General features: G+C 43.1%; 1 protein-coding gene across 1 annotated transcript; it reads left to right on the forward strand.

Moving 5' to 3' along the window:
* Positions 1-5,576: 5,576 nt before the first annotated feature.
* BMP2 (bone morphogenetic protein 2) lies at positions 5,577-15,987 on the forward strand. The gene is made up of 3 exons (XM_054573504.1): positions 5,577-6,434; positions 7,618-7,964; positions 15,088-15,987. The coding sequence occupies exons 2-3, from the start codon at positions 7,625-7,627 to the stop codon at positions 15,927-15,929; spliced, it is 1,182 nt and encodes a 393-aa protein (XP_054429479.1). The 5' UTR covers positions 5,577-6,434; positions 7,618-7,624; the 3' UTR covers positions 15,930-15,987.
* Positions 15,988-17,349: the final 1,362 nt, after the last annotated feature.

A 17,349-nucleotide genomic window follows, 5' to 3' on the forward strand; every position in this document is an offset into this window, starting at 1 on the left:
CCTAGTGCAGGCCAGGGTGCTTCACGAGTCCTCGTCATTTTTCCTCAACTCTGCCCACATTTTTGTACAATGTTCTTCTGGTAAACTTTGTTAAATTTTTTGTTGATAAATGTGCCATCTGCTCTGACCAGTGTGGCTCAGTTTGTTAGGTGTCATCACGCAAAACAAAGGGTCGCCAGTTGGATTCCAGACCTGAGTTATGGGTATAGTCCCCTGCTGGGCATGTGAGAGATCGGTGTTTCTCTCTCACATTGATGTTTCTCTCCCTCTCTTTCTCCCTTTCTTCCCTTTTCTTAAAAAAAAAATTGAAAAAAAAAGAATGTACCATCACTTTCCTGCTGGGACTCTGCCAGAAGAATGGAGTTGCCTCTAATATTTATTGCCTCATCCTTATTCAAGCCCACCTCCAAATATGACTACCACCCTGATCCTCAAAACAATCCTACATTTTCTTTTCTTTTTTTTTTTTTTTTTAAATCCTCACCTAAGGATACGTTCACTGATTTTCAGAGAGAGAGGAAGGAGGAGAGAGAGAGAGAAAAACATCAATGTGAGAGAGAAACACCCATCAGCTACCTCCCATACATGCCCCCACTGGGCAGTGAACTCACAAACTAGGTATGTGCCCTGACCAGGAATCAAGCCCAAACCTTATAGTGTACAGGGCGATATTCCAACCAACTGAGCCACCAGGCAAGGGCCCTACATTTCCTTCTCTGATGCCTTGGCTTTGGGTTGCTTCTATTGTCTGGAATCAAGAGACCATTAGCATGGTGTGGGTGGGCAGGCAGTGGCAGGGATTCCAAACAAACAAAAACATGAGTTCTAGAATACTGGCTGTGTTACTTGCTGTATGACCTTGGGAAATGGCTTAACCTCTCCAGCAGAGCTTCTTCATCTGTAATATGGGTGTAATACCCATTGAGCAAAGTTCTTGTGAGGATTAGGTGAAATAGCAAGTGGAAAGCAGCTAGTACAGAAAGCCCAGTAACTAACAGTGTTGATGTTGAAAATCCACTGCTGCTAATATTGATGTTCATAAAGATGCCTACTGATCCCACAGAAATTCTACTCATCATGAAGCGTCCTCTCAAATGTCCTCCACGTTAAACCTGCAGCACTTTTTTTTTTCACTTCTCTTAAAGTTCTTATTTATATTTACTGGCAAACATGTTCCATCCTTTCTGCTGAGTTCTAAACTCTGCACTATAGGCAGAGATTATGCATTTTTGTGTTTCCTGAGTCCAAAGCAAGTAGTGCTATGGGCATAATAGCGGCTCAGTAAATATTTGGAGACAAGGTCACACAAAGAGAAATGCTATCATTGACTTTACAATCTAACACAAGATCAAAACATTTTAATATCATTGACAAGTTAGACAAGTATATTGATATTTGGTAATAAACTAATTTTTAGTGGATATTTAAAACAATTAATGGAAGACTGTAATTTCTTTTCAGATGCATGTGTTTATTTAACATTCATTGTTGGTGTCTTCCAAGTACAAAAGGAAAGAAAATATTCATTCTTCTAAGAAGCAATATCCTTAATTTGCATGTATACAGTAATTCAAATTTTGCAACTGTTTTGGTCTTGACACAAATGTTCACATTTATTTTTAACAACAGCTCTGTGAGGAGATCAGCTATTAATCTCTACATATTATTCATGAAGGAACTGAGACTATTAGACTTTGTTATTGCCTTCGATTGACCCAAATGATGACCTTTCTGATGAAATACCCATTGTTTAGCAATATGATAAAAACTGTTAGAGGAAAAGAAAAAGAAAAAAGGCATAAAAAGTTCTATCTCTCAAAATCAGGCCATAACATTTCAGGCAAAAAGCTGAAAACATATTTAAAGATACATAAGGGTATGTAGCAATCAGCATCTTGTGGATGGAAGGCATTGTTAAATTCCCCACGTTCACACATGTTCTGCATTTGACCATCATCATGCCATCTGAGGCAGGCAGAGCCTATATTTATTTATCCCAATCAACAAATGAGGCCAAGAGATGACCATTTTAAATTCAGCCATCCATAACTGAACCAAAGAATTAGAATCTAAACCACCCAACTAAGTCTTGGGCTGTGATCAACATATTTATAGAATGCCTACTGTGTACAGCCTAAAATACAATCTAGTCAAGTCACAAAATTCATTCTCCCTTAATTTCTAAGATAAAGTCAGTACTTGCCTGAAAGCAATAACCCTAACTTGATCTATTAGGCTTAGTTTTGCAAATAAATTATTCTACTCTAACCATTCTTCCTACCATATTTAAATCTGTACCAAATAGGTAAAAGTTTCATTGTAAATGCTGCTCTTTTGTTGTGCCTCCTGGTGCCTGTGAGAGAACCTTATGCAGGTAGAATTGGTGTTAGGTGTCACACTAATAGGAAAGCAAGATATGTTAAAAAGCCAAGAGGTTTCAGTGGGGAGTTGCCACAGGTTTCAGTGGAATGACAATTACAAGGTAGATGGATTATTTAATGACTGCTATGATCTTTACAATAGTGAGGATCATTATTTTAAGGTTGATTTGCATAATGGTTGGCCTAGTAAGAACAATGGTGAATGCTAATAGCTGCAGGATGCAATAAAACATTATCTGGGCTGAACTGTTAAAGGAAAAGTTGCCAAAGTGTGACTGTTTAAGCACTTTACCTTATCCCAGGTCATATCCACACATAATTAAATGTGGAGTTCTGGTATGCCTTCAAAAACTGGCAAGAGATGACTGAAAGGGCAATAACATCCTTTATACAGAATGACCTCCTTTATACAGAATCCTTACCTGGTAGGCTTTGCTTATTTTAAAAAATTACATAACTTGCTGCCCTCTCTGAGGTGGCTGAATTTGCAACTATCATCACCCATCCTCCAAACAACTTCCCACCCCCCTCTTGCCACTCCCCACATCTGGCAAATGCACCAAGGAAGAATAAATCTTACCTATGGGCTGCATAACTTTCACTGAACCTTTGGAGAAGTAGAGTTGACCATGTCTAGCAGCAGGTGATATTTTCACGGCAAACAAACACTGTCACTTCAAAGTAATAATCCTGCATTCTGAGTTGCAGGTTGAAGGTAGCTATTAACAAAGAGAATATAAAAAGATATGTCATCTCCAATCAGATTTATCATTTTTAACTATTTATTGCCTAGAAATTGGATAGGCCTGGTCATCCTGTGGTTTGTATTCCAAATTAGTATTTGGAGATTACTTACTTATTTCTTTTCTTTCTCCCAAGTGTTTGAACTCATTTCCACCACAAGAGGGCAGCCATCTCTAAAAAACAATCAGCCTAGCTCTTAAGAGAGAGACAAAATTTAGGAAGTTGTGCTTAGGAAAGGCAGTCATTCATTCGGCAGTTCCTCTGAAATTGTATAATCACACATAAAAGAGATCCTGTGATGGGGAACACTGAGATTGAATAGATTGTCCAGAAATGTCAGTTTCATACACTAACAAGGTTCCCCTTTTGCAGGTTATGAAGGCCTGGAGCTGAGACATCCTTGATGTCATCACCAGAGATTTTTTTTTCACCTTGACTTGAAGAGCATCCAACAGCTATCCACTTTCTCCTCCTCTTTAAAAGCTACATACTGATTTAGGTCTCAGTAGTTTTGTTCTGTTTTTGAAATCTCATTGATGACAGAAACAATTGTTAACTTCTCGATTAAACTTGATAGGGAAGGAAGTAGTTTCAGTAGCACAATAAACACTTTCTGACCTGTTTCTACGAGTAGAGTATGTTCTTTTGCCAACTTGTTTGGTCCAGAGATTCAGAGTGACAGTCCACTGTTATAGCACTTTATTTTCAGGCAAAACCAAAAACAAGTAGCATGTTCCTGAATATTTTGCTCAACCCCAGCCCCCCATTTATCTTCCTGGTAGGCAGGCTTCCTCTGAAATACTTTATCGGATGGTTATGCTTTCAGAAACAGCGAGTGCCTATTTCCCTTCTGTGAGTTGCTAATCCAATTTACAGGAGCAGAATCTTGAATTATTTCAGCTTCCAAACTGAAAAAATAATAACATGGGTAATATATTGTTATGAGCTCCCGCTTCAGGCTTTTCTCTTTCTGCTTTGCAGACTTGAAGGTTCTGTGCAGTCAAACTTGACTTTGCCATCTGACTGTTTCTAAAAAATTTTCTGCCTTTGGCTTCTGCGATCATTTGGGCAACTTGGTTGTGCTTTGCATGGAGGATCCTGGAATCCTGGGAGGGTCAGAAAGCCTGAAGCTCAGGTTGCAGCAGATTTGGGGAATATTGCAGCTGAGGAAGACAAGTGACTTGACCCATGTCATAGACCGGCTGCTGGGCCCAGTGGAAGGCGTTGGGACAGAAGGTTCTAAGGTATCAATACCGAATTGTCTTGTAGGCTTGGCTCATTATTTTACCTTCCTCTGAGCTGCTAATCGCCTGCCTCTGAGCTGGGAGAGAGATAAATATCACAAGGCATGAAGTGATTGCTACCATAAAAAGAAATAAAATCCCTCTCATCCTCTCTTCTCACTGCCACAGGCAGAGTCCAAGTTGCACGTGTCATGTATAGCAGGATGACATCCATTTCACATATACAGACATATTTATAGAAATGTTTCATTAGCATGTATTTACATGTATATATTTATATATAGACATACACACGCATATTTGTGTATTACATATATTTATTTGAATATGTGCATATTTATATAAATATAAATGTATACATGTATCTATACAAATGTAGTGCATATACATATATTTACATATGTAAATATCTGTACATCTTAAAGTTTAAATAACACCCAGTTTTCAAACTCTATTTTTCTTTTAATTCTCCTTCCTCGTAACTTGGTTGAGTTTTGTTTTGTTCTTTTTTTTTTAATAGTCTATTACCGAAAAACTTCAAACTGAAAGTTGAATAACGGGCCGGGTAGGGAAATAATGACTTAACCCCTGTTTGTCCCGGATTGCCTCCCCGGAGTGCTAGCGAGGTTCTGGTGCTTCGGTAGATACCCCTTTGGAGAACAGGGGCTAGAAGCGCGAGCGCCCCCGTCGGCTGCCGTGGGTCCCCGCCCTCGGCCCCACCCCGCTGCGGCTGCCCCGGCGCGCGGTCCACACCCCTGCGCGCAGCTCCCGCCCGCTCGGGGATCCCCGGCGAGCCGCGCCGCCGAGGGGGAGGTGTTCGGCCTCGGCCGGGAGGGAGACGGCAGGCGGCGTCCCCTTTAAAAGCTGCGAGCGCCGCGCCACGGCGCCGCCGCCGCCGCCGGAGTCCTCGCCCCGCCGCGCTGCGCTGCGCCCGGCTCGCGCTGCGCCCGCCGCCCCGCTTCCCACACCCTGCCGGGGATTGTCAGCCGCCGCCGGACAACAGCCGCCACAGGCTCTGCCGCCGACCCGGACGACCTCGGGCGAGCGCCTCCCGGATTATTGGGGTCTCCGAGGCACCCGCGCGCCGCAGACCCCGTTCGGGCTTGAGCGCCTGGCCGTGCGCGCCACTGCGCCGTGGCCTCGGCTGCCCGGGCCGCCCCAGACCTTATGACCGGCGCACAGAGCGCTGAGGAGACAAGCCTGAGCGCCGCGATGCCGATCACCTCCTGCCGGAGCTCGGGGGCCAGGGACGCGCCGGCCGAGGTGTGATCGGACCCCAGGCTGGCCACAAAGGGTACAGCAGCTTGGCCCGGTGGCTAGGAGAGCGAGGGGAGAGCGCGGCCACCCGCCTCGGCGGCCCGGGACTCGGCTCGACTCGCCGGAGAATGCGCCCGGGGACGACGGAGCGCCTGAGCCGCGGTGGTTTCTACTGGCAAGCGCTAATGGGGGTGCGCTGGAGTAAGGCAGAGTGATGCGGGGGGGCAACTCGCCCGGCACCGAGATTGCCGCTGCGCCCTTTCCCGGACCCGGCGTCGCCCAGGATGGCTGCCCCGAACCATGGGCCGCAGCGGAGCTAGCGCGGAGCGCCCGACCCTCGCCTCCCGAGTCCCGGAGCCGGTCCCGCGCGGAGCCACGCGTCCCGCGGGCGCTGGTTCCTAAGGACAACGACAGCACCAGCTTTTCCTTTCTCCCTTCCCTTCCCTGCCCCGCACTCCTCCCCCTGCTCGCAGTTGTTGTGTGTCAGCACTTGGCTGGAGACTTGTTGAACTTGCAGGGAGAATAACTTGTGCTCCCCACTTCGTGCCGGTGCCTTTGCCCCAGTGGACCCAGCCGCACCGCCTCCGAACACGCCGGTCCTCTGCTTCTTCGCTGGCCCTACCCCGAGACGCCGTTCGCTGCGTGAGGACAGCGACTTCCCGGCCGGCACCCGGGGGGAGAGGGAGGAGGCAAAGGAAGGGAACTCGCTCCCCTCGCCAGGTCATTCGGCCAGAGCTTTTTCCATGTGGAGGCTCTTTCAATGGACGTGTCCCCGCGTGCTTCTTAGACGGTCTGCGGTCTCCTAAAGGTAGAGGACGTGGGCCCGGGACTAGCCCTGGGGGTGGAGGGGGGTGCGGCGCTCGGACGGCTGCTGCCGCTGAGCCCCTCGGGGTCCGGCTTGGGCGGATGTAAACAGACCCCCCTCCAAGTCCACGTGCAGCCGAACCCCTGCTGGGATGCCCCCATCCTACCGCCTCCGGCGACCGTCAGCCTCGCCCTCCTGGCTCGCCCTCTTCCGCCCCTCCTCCTTCTCCTCGCTACGGTATTTTATTAGGGCTGTTAACACTTAGATGATTTTTTTTTTTTAAGTCAAAGAAATCCCCTCGAGAGGGTGGATTTCACCCGTTAGCTGCCAACCTGTATGCCCTGTCATGGCCATTCCTTCTCCCTCCTTCAAGTTTCTCCAGGAGACTTGCTGTCTCCACTTAGAGCCATGCCTCCTTTGGGACATTACTGAAGGCTGGGGTTCTCCCTGTTTGTTTCCAGGACTCAAGGGGCAGTACTTCAGTGCCACCTGTACTGACACGTGAATTAATAGATATTAGTTGGCTATTTACGTAATCCCAGGAAGATACCTGTGTATCTTGACTGCATGGGGGAGGGAGGTGGGGTCCGGGATTGGAGGGGCCTGTCCCGACATCTCTGAGGTTAGAGGCGTGGGCCGCAAGTTGCAAGTGGGTTGGGAAGTTGTGGCCTTTAGTTGACTGGATCTAGAAGTTATAGACTTTGTGTGTATATGAGGAAGTTCTATACAGTGCCTCTAAGGAAGTCACATGCACCATTCGTGCGTGTTTATATGCAAGCGAGCGTTGAGCGCTGAGCAGTTTGGGTTTGTTTAGGGGACAAAGGGTGTCAGACCCAGTAATGGTATTCCCAGGTCCCCTGCACTGGCTGTCAGCGCGAGCGTCACAGAAAAAAAAAAAAAAAAGGTGACAGTCATTGACTCCGGGGGTTGGGGGAGTTGGGGGAGGGTGCGGCGAATTAAGAGTGGGATAGGAGTGGGAAAGTCTTATGGTTCAGGAACTAGGGCCCCTCCACTCTCCCAAATGCTGTAGCCTCAGCCACTTCTGAAGTATTCCCACGAATGTTGCAAGCCAGGTGGGCACCCTGGAGGAGGAGGCAGGCGGACCAAGCGGGAGCCGGGGCTGCGGGGGCGGAAGGGGGGAGGGCTGGGCGGGGACCTCGGTGACTCACGTCGGCCCTGTCTGCAGGTCGACCATGGTGGCCGGGACCCGCTGTCTTCTAGCGTTGCTGCTTCAGGTCCTCCTGGGCGGCGCGGCCGGCCTCATTCCCGAGCTGGGCCGGAGGAAGTTCGCGGCGTCTACTGGCCGCTCTTCGACCCAGCCCTCGGACGACGTCCTGAGCGAGTTCGAGTTGCGGCTGCTTAGCATGTTCGGCCTGAAGCAGAGACCCACCCCCAGCAGGGACGCCGTGGTCCCCCCCTACATGCTAGAACTCTACCGCCGACACTCGGGCCAGCCCGGAGCGCCCGCTCCGGACCACCGGCTGGAGAGGGCAGCCAGCCTCGCCAACACTGTGCGCAGCTTCCACCACGAAGGTGAGGCATGGAGTAGGGGAGTGGGGGCGGGAGCGGGGGCGGGGACGAGGGGAGGGAGCCACCCCGCCAAGCGCCCCACTGTGGGCAGATTGCAGGCATCCCTGGAAGGGCAGCTTGGCCAGGGCATGGAATTGGTTTTCAGTCTGGTCTCTGTAAAAACCTTTCCGAACCTGGCTGTAACTCACTGCATGGGTGGTGGGGGAGCCAGGGATTCCCCGCTGGTAAATCCGCACCCTTTTCCTGGCTTGCAGCCAGAAGGGCGACTCCTCCTCCAGGAACTGGAGAGAAATCAAGTGATGGGAAAGATGAGGGCAAATGGCATGCCCCTAGTCAGCTAAACGTGCAAGAATTCCAGAGGGGAAGAAGAGAAGGAGGAGGGGCAGATTGGGATCTCTTTCCCTCTGTTTGGAAGCCCTCACTCTATAAATCTGCCTCTCCTGCTTAAGCCGGGGTTTCAGGCTAGACAGAGCCAAGGGCAGAATTTTCAGAGATTGTATTGAAAAATCAAAGCCCAGGGCCCAAAGTCTTTCTAATTTACAGTTGATCTGGGCCTGGTTTGGAAAATTTCGAATCCCTATCTAATCCCCGTGGGAGATCAATCCCACAATCAATCTTATTGTTTCCACAATGACTTTCTTGTCTTGTGCTTAAATCTGAGATGAACTCGGAATAGAGACGAGGGGAGCCTCAGATAAAAGCTTTTGCAGCAGCTGCCTGTTTTCCTTCATGTGCATTGAAATGTGGATTTTTTTTCTTTTATGATACTGGATGTGGTTTTTCTAAGGTAGGATATTTTGCTTGTTTCATCGGAAAGGCATTTAGTGGATATGAAATGTTTTAGAGCAGCTCTTGAGATCTGTTGTACATAGGTTCTTAGAGCAATTAGTCAAAAACATGTTCCGCTTCAGTTCTTTTCCTACACTTTTAAATGCTCCTTTGGCTTAATACATTCTAAATAGGGCATGAGTTCCTTCAAATTCTACAGAAGAGTACAAAGTTGCATGTCACAGGGTAACCACTTGTAGGATATTGGGGAGTTAGGAGTGAAGTTCCCTTTTTCTTATCTTCTCCTGCTAAGGTGGTAAATTTCAACTGGAATCTACACTCTCAACTGTAGAAATGCTTTCATCATAACCTTGGGATGATTAGAGAGCCAGCTCATCATTTTCAGCCGACGATGGTTAGAATAGTTTTTCTGGGTAGGAAAGAAGGGCTGCTTTAGCCACCTCTTCTGGAAATGTAGCATGGAAACCATTCTTTACTTTTAAGGCCAATGAGGTACTATATGTCTCTTACAACATGAAAGGAAGATTGTTTAAATCATTTGACGCCTGAAACACTCAGTTGCATGAGGATTCCATCAGTGAAGTCTGCATATTTCTTCATCTAGAAGTGGTTTGATCAAAACTGAATAGGCTGCAAATTATTTGAGAGTGTAATTTCAACTTAAATAGCACGCTTAGTTTATGTGCCAGAAACTATACCTTTAAAAGTGTAAATGTGGAGTGTGAAGTAGTACAGAAGTTACCAACTTGCTTAAAGTCAACTTTCAGTAACCTCAGATGTTAATGCAATTAGATGATAGAGAAATGCTTTGTAATTTTTGCCCCAAATTTCAACAAATCCACTTTTTTTTCTTGTTACAACTAGTGTATCAGCCTTAGGCCACATATTGCACTATTTGAAGAGCATTTCACTTATGTGTAACCCAGGATTTTGTTTTTATAAACATCTTTGTGGTGTATATGGCACTACAAATCTTTTAATAAACCATGTGATTAAGGCTGCTGGCTTAAGGGAAGAATTTGGTTCATATATTATTAATGGGCATTTACCTGGTAGGATCTGATTACAAGAATTACTTGTTGGTTTAATTTGTGGGTGGGAGCTGGATGATTTGGTGAAATTATGAGATAAAAGATATGATGGAATTCTTTCAACCAATGTGTGAAGATAATGGGACCACAGGGAAGGAGATCCAGAGACAAAATTATCAGTTGTGGTTTCTCCTCTTAAACTTTGTCTTGTCCTTTCTGCAATGGCTTTTATTGGGGATAGCCCAAGTGCTGAAAAGTTTTCTTTTTTCAAAGTCATTAAGAAGTGCTTCGGCCACATAGCTTTCACACTGCTATTGAGGATAGAAAAGTCACTTCTCTAACTGGAGTGTTTTGTGCTTTGCTGTAGCAAGAAACATATTGAAATGGGTTGGCTTCTTTGGCTGAGCAAAATGTCTTTACTCCTTCCTGTTAGATTGGACCATGTATTGCTCTCCAGAGTCGGGAAGACATGGTCTTCTTTTTGCATGCAATAACTGAATTATTTTTTTCTATGACAAAAGTTTTGAGATAGAGATTAACTGTGTCTCCACAGGTATAATTATTGCAAAAATATCTGTACAACAGGAAAGTTCAAGAAATAATCATTGCCCTTTGAAGGAGAATTTGTATCACATTCTCAGTGCAATGAAACAATTTGGTCACTGGACACCCCCAAAAGCAATACTTTCCTGGTGTGCTTCCCTAGTGTCCCCAGGTATTTCAGTGTGATTATGAAAGGCCCCATTCGATAGAACAGTCATTCCAGTCGGAAGTTCTCATAGAAATTGAGGCATTGATGCCCAATCGTAGTTCTTGCCCTTAATGTTTTCTGTTCTACTTGTGTGCGTGTGTATATATGTGTGTGGTTCTCTATAATCTCTCTTGTTCCCTTCTCATTAAACTATTTTGTCTTTTTTTTTCTCTTTTAGACTTGCCATTTGTATGGTTCACTAAGTAGTGAGAGGATAGTAAGAGGCACTCAGTCATTCCAAAGGTGCTGGAGCTCAGTGTGGGCAGAGGCCAAGTCAGGGTTTCTGATAATGACCATTGTGACCACAGTTTTCCTTTAGATGCCATCTCCTTTGTTGTCTTTTTTTAACTGACTCATTTTAATCTTTTGTGTTTTATCTTTTTCTCTTTGATATTTCAGTTCTATAACCATTATTCTATATTCTAGAAAATATTGTTTGTTATTTTCAGCCACTTCCATTTTATTTCAGGACAGTCATTTCCAACCTTACTGATTTGCTAGAACATCCCCAGGTTTTTGTTCTTATTATCTTAATGGATTTTTTTTTTTTTGGTCCAGATAGTGTTGCAAATTCTCAAAACATAATGATAACTCACTTTTTTGCTAGAAATCACCATATTATATGACAAAAAGGCAGCCACAAAACATCAGCGCTTCCAAACAAGATCTGTATGTCCCAGTGGGCCCTGCCACTTTACTCTTCTGCTCATTGAGTTCTGTGTGCTCTCCCCACCATACTTGGGTAGTATGTTCTTATCCCTTTAGTTGGGAAAGAAGGCACCCTGTGGTTATCATTGTATTAATTATTAGTATAGTCCTAATGGTTCTGACTTTTGCTTGAGGTTTTGATTCATCCCTGTGTTACGTAGTGCCGTCTAGTGGCCAGCGTCTTGGAAACTGCAGCAGACTCAAGTTCATAGCTCTGCTCTTCATTTACTAGCTCTGTGACCTTAGGAGAGGGACATAACCTCTCTGAGCTCCAACTATTTCATTCACAAATAGAGATAATAAGTTTCTCTCTAACCAATTTATTGTGAGATAATTTATTTAAAGCTCTTAGTCCGACTTGGCACAAAGAAGCATTCAGCACCCTAGTTATCATTACTACTGTGACTTCTTTCTTTTATGTCGTAGTTTCCCCTTATCTAGGGAAGAGGACGCCAGAGTGGACCTAGGCTGCCTGAGAGAATTCAGCCCTGTCTTTTGGATTATTTAGATGTAGATGAATAGTTGACAGAGAGTAGATGGCTCTTTACTTTTGCAGAAGAGGTTGAATGTCATTGCCCATTTTTCTTTACTTTCCCCCATTTTTGCCATCATAGCTCTATTTATTTGGTTAAGAACTTTTAAACAAATGTGAAGAACATTTATCTGGTTAAGAACTAGTTTCAGGAACCCAGGTCTGAGATAGCCTGGGGTCCTCAGTTCCCTTGGCAAGTTCAGATTATTCCACAGGAGTTATTTCCAGAGAATTAACAACCGTTTAAACCTCTAAAAAAGCATATTTTATCTGCTTAGGTAAATGGTCTATATTTTCATACTCCCTGGGCTTGCTGTGATAATTTGCAGAAGTCTTTTTTTTTCTTTAATTTACTTCATTTCATGTAGGTTTTCATTTTTCAACCTGAAGAAAAATTTATGTTGCTCCCTTGCAGATTAAAGGAAAGGGTGGTAGGTACCCTAACCTCGAGCAGTTATTTCCCAGGGTTTGGGGGTTTCAGCAAATTTCTCACTCAGGTCTGCAGTCAGGGGAGCTGTTATGGAGGCTTTTGTGTTGAGGAGGAAGAGAGCTCTCAAAAAATAGATTGAGATGAAGCTGGAAAGGCAGAGGAAGGTCTCATAGTACTTGATATTATTTAACAGTGAAATTTTTCCCTTTGTTACGATAACTAAGTGGTTATGTGTTTTGCCACTTATTCCCAGTGAGATTTTGAAGCACATGAAATTGATTGCTGTTTTTATCAGTCAAACCTGGTCAAATGGTGGCAATTTTATCTGATTCAATATTATATTTATCTTTGGAGTGTTCTTGTTTTATTTTCTGCCTGCTTTAAACTCATCTTCTTTACTTTAATTACGTGTCTCTTGTGCTTATCTTGGAGATTGTCCCTCCCTTGTTATTCTTTGGCTATGTGTGTGTGTCCATGGGTCTGTGTGTTTTTAATTTTTTTAATTTATGAATTGAGATACAGAGTTTCTGTTGCAATTGTGATTTCTCTGGGCATCTTCACTAATAGAGCTGGTCAGCAAATACCTTGGATAATTTACCTTACCTTCCCCACCTTTAAAAGAAAAGAAGGTGTACTTAGGTGGGCTGGCATTCGGAGAAGTTAGATGCAGGTTGGCTTTGGGTCACTGCATCTGGGGAACATGGCTGATTTTGACTTCACTCTTCTGTTTCTTTTGACATCCTGTTTTCTCTGGTAGCCCTTGCTTTCTCTGCTGAAAGAGTACCTTTAGGGAAAATATCAGAGGGCTCCTGAATTGCAAGGAGGAGAGGAAAGGAGATAAATATAGGCCTTGATGCTTTTTGAGAACCACTGAGGAGAGCCCTGGTTCCACTGGTGGGAGGGTTATTTCTAAAATAGTGGCTGGTCTGAAGTATTCCTTGCTTACAATGGGGGTTATAATGTAGATGGCTCTCAAAAAGCATCCCCAACAGGTGTGGATTAGGAGGCACAGGGTTCCATGGAGGGCCACTTCTTGGCCTGATAGTCTCCATGTCCAAGGAGATGAGTTTGGGGAGATCTTTCTACTTCATGGGCCTTATTAACTCATTCCTTGGCCAACACTAGTGGTGCTACTCATTTTTATCTTATTCAACAAAATCACACTTTAAAATGTGCTCCCAGCAGTTCTTAAATGTAAAAAGCATCCTTTAAAACCTTTAGGCTCCAAAGCCATATCACCTCACCTGGGAGCTTGCTAGAAATGCACAGTCTCAGGCCCTACCCCTGAAACATTGAGTCAGAAGCTGCGTTTGAAGATTTAAGGTATCCTGGGTGTTTTGTGTGAAGGTAGTATTTGAGAAGCTTCATGTTAAAACATTACTCCATAACTTGGTATAAACTACTTCTGTTAAACTCAGTGCTTCCACTTAGCTTGAAATGATGACTATTGTTTTAATGATGAAGGTTTACATAGGAAGAACCTTTGAGTGAATGCTCTGAAGTGGTTCTCCTTTGCTACGGCATCTAGATTCTGCGAACAACTTGTAACTATTTGATTTAGGAAAAATACAACAAAATTAATGAAAATATGGTATCCCATTAGGATGGTGACCTGGAACTGTGGCTAAGTAGATTTTGTCATCATTGACATTGGATCCTGAGTGAAGCAGATACATTTTTTGACAGTCAAATGACAGGATGTAGTAAAGCTAGAAGAAAAAATAAACCTAAATATTTCAAATTCTAGTGTTGTGTACCGTCAATTTAATAATATTATATACCTTTGATGACTTGAAGACTACAGCATTCAAGGTGCTGTGCAATTTTTTATTTGCTTGGAAAACAGTACTCCTTAATACTGAAATTCAGGAATCTTAAATCAGAAAGTTTTTATGGGTAGTCCATTTTTATGGCTGTCTTGAAATAATGATAATAGATATAGAATGATTATTTTGTAATAGGATGAGATCACTTATAAGTTATGACTATCATAATGGCATTTTTATAGATTATTATCAAGGTGGTTTTTTTTTTTTTTGGTTTTGTGTCTATTCCTTGTTTAACATGGCTTATTTTTTTTTTAAATAAAGGAATTACAGAGGAGAGTTGTTCTCTTTTTTTTTTTTCCCTTCTAAAAGCATCTAAAATGAGATTTTGATTTTAGAGGTCATAAGGAGGTGAGAGGACAGACAACACGTGGGAAGTTATTTCTTATGAAATTGTCTGGCCTTAATTACTACAGTGTCCCAGTACCACCCTTACGTTTCAAAGAAGTAGATTCCTGTGTATGCCTTTGTCTCTAGATTTTTGAGTGAAATAGTAGGGTGTGCTTTGCAAAATGTCATCGTTGATGCTGAGTTTCAGAGTCTTTAATTAGGAAACTGAAATCTGTATATCGAGATTTGTAAATCATCTAAATTGCAGAGCAATGTTTTAGAATACCGCTTAAGGGATTGACATTAAAGCCTTTTTCTTTTTACGAAATGCAATAATTTCCTCAAATCCTCACTCATTAGACCTCTACTAACTATAGTGCTGACTTTTTTTTTTGCCCTAAAGTCTGTGAATTCCAAAGAAATGCTTCACCATTTCCCCCATTATTATAGCCACCTGGAAGCAGTATTCATGTATTGGATTAAAAACATAACAATGAATGATGAAATTGTGTTTCATGGTATGCCTATTGACATAAATGTATAAAAAAGGGAGAAGGGAGACTATTTTTATCTGAAGGGGGAATTTTTAATTTCTGGTTGCAAACTTTTATATGGGTTAAATCAAACCCAGGAATGAAATTTGTAAATTCTTACATATAATCAGATTGTCATTACTTATCTTACCCAAGTATTTTTTCTCCCCTCCCCCACCTTTTTATATCAAATTAGAATCTTTGGAAGAACTGCCAGAAATGAGTGGAAAAACAACCCGGCGATTCTTCTTTAATTTAACTTCCATTCCCACCGAGGAGTTTATCACCTCAGCCGAACTTCAGGTTTTTCGGGAACAGATGCAGGAAACTTTGGAAAACAATAGCAGTTTCCATCACCGAATTAATATTTATGAAATTATAAAACCTGCAGCAACTAAATCAAAGTTCCCCGTGACCAGGCTTTTGGACACCAGGTTGGTGAATCAGAATGCAAGCAGATGGGAGAGCTTCGACGTCACCCCTGCTGTGATGAGGTGGACTGCACAGGGACTCGCCAACCACGGATTTGTGGTGGAAGTGGCCCACTTAGAGAACCAGGGTGTCTCCAAGAGACACGTTAGAATTAGCAGGTCTTTGCACCAAGACGAGCACAGCTGGTCACAAATAAGACCGTTGCTAGTAACTTTTGGCCATGATGGGAAAGGACATCCTCTCCACAAAAGAGAAAAGCGTCAAGCAAAACACAAACAGCGCAAACGTCTTAAGTCCAGCTGTAAGAGACACCCTTTGTATGTGGACTTTAGTGATGTGGGGTGGAATGACTGGATCGTAGCCCCCCCAGGGTATCATGCCTTTTACTGCCATGGGGAGTGCCCCTTTCCCCTGGCAGATCACCTGAACTCCACTAATCACGCCATTGTTCAGACGTTGGTCAACTCAGTTAACTCTAAGATTCCTAAGGCGTGCTGTGTCCCAACGGAACTGAGTGCTATCTCCATGCTGTACCTTGACGAAAATGAAAAGGTTGTATTAAAGAACTATCAGGATATGGTTGTGGAGGGTTGCGGGTGTCGTTAGCACAGCAAAATAAAATAAAAATATATATATATATTATATATTTTAGAAAAAAAAGAAAAAACCCAAGTTGACACTTTAATATTTCCCAATGAAGACTTTATTTATGGAATGAAATGGAGAAAAAAAAAACAGCTATTTTGAAAATATATTTATATCTACAAAAAGAAGTTGGGAAAACAAATATTTTAATCAGAGAATTATTCCTTAAAGATTTTAAAATGTATTTAGTTGTACATTTTATATGGGTTCAACCCCAGCACATGAAGTATAATGGTCAGATTTATTTTGTATTTATTTACTATTATAACCACTTTTTAGGAAAAATAGCTAATTTGTATTTATATGTAATCAAAAGAAGTATTGGGTTTGTACATAATTTTCCAAAAATTGTAGTTGTTTTCAGTTGTGTGTATTTAAGATGAAAAGTCTACATGGAAGGTTACTCTGGCAAAGTGCTTAGCACATTTGCTTTTTTGCAGTGCTACTGTTAAGGTCACAAGTTCAAGTCCAGAAAAAAAAAGTGGGTAATCTACTCTGCTGACTTTCAAGATTATTATATTATTCAATTCTCAGGAATGTTGCAGAGTGGTTGTCCAGTCCATGAGAACTTACGTCCTTATTAGGTGGAATATTTGGATAAGAACCAGACAATGCTGATCTAATATAGAAACCCTCCCCCCACCCCTTAATTTGCAGAAAGAGTGTAAAGCAGGACCAATAGAAATAATTAGGAAAATGATGAACCTGCAGGAAAGTGGATGAAGGTTTGATGTTCTTCTTTCCTAAACTAGTGGTTCCTTCAGAGGGGCTGGTTTGGCCAAAGTATTAAATAAAACATAAGATTTCTTCATTATTGATATTGTGGTCATGTATAATTAAAATTCATATCTAGTGGCCCTCATGAAGACTTGGAAATTGATTTGCAGTTAACTTTTACCTCAGCTGGGAGCTCTTTATGCTCAGAAGGACCCAATTTTCTAACTTTGCCCAAGACACCGCAAAATTGCGCTCATCGTTCTTTCTGCCCACCCCCCGTTCTGTGTTCCATCAGCTTGCTTTTCTTTCCAAGGTTATATGTTTGAACACATTTCTCCAAATGTTAAACCTATTTCAGATAATAAATTTCAAAGCTCTGGCATTTCAATTTATAATGTCCAACCTGTAAGAAGAGAAAATGATGTGTTTGTACAGCGTTCACAGTGATTACCTTGGGTTTCCAATTTTTGCTTCTGAAGTTACCCCTGTTGGAGGGAGGTGGGGAAAAGGCAAGCAGCAGTCAGAAATTTGCAAGCAAGTCATTTGATAATTCCTATTTGCACCAAAGGAATTACCAGTGACTTACTATTCCACATGAACCTCTTTGGGGCAGAAAGATTTAAGAGAAATCCAAAGCTACAAAACAGGCAAAACCTGGGGAATC

This window comes from Pteronotus mesoamericanus, unplaced genomic scaffold, assembly GCF_021234165.1.
Source record: "Pteronotus mesoamericanus isolate MK-2021 breed Mesoamerican mustached bat unplaced genomic scaffold, CSHL_Meso_final contig_25, whole genome shotgun sequence".
NCBI classification, from domain to species: Eukaryota; Metazoa; Chordata; class Mammalia; order Chiroptera; family Mormoopidae; genus Pteronotus; species Pteronotus mesoamericanus.

Coding starts and splice junctions, on each gene's coding strand:
- BMP2 (XM_054573504.1), top strand. CDS start 7,625: ATGGTGGCCGGGACCCGCTGTCTTCTAGCGTTGCTGCTTCAGGTCCTC. Junction 7,965..15,087: donor GCGCAGCTTCCACCACGAAG/GTGAGGCATGGA, acceptor ATATCAAATTAG/AATCTTTGGAAGAACTGCCA.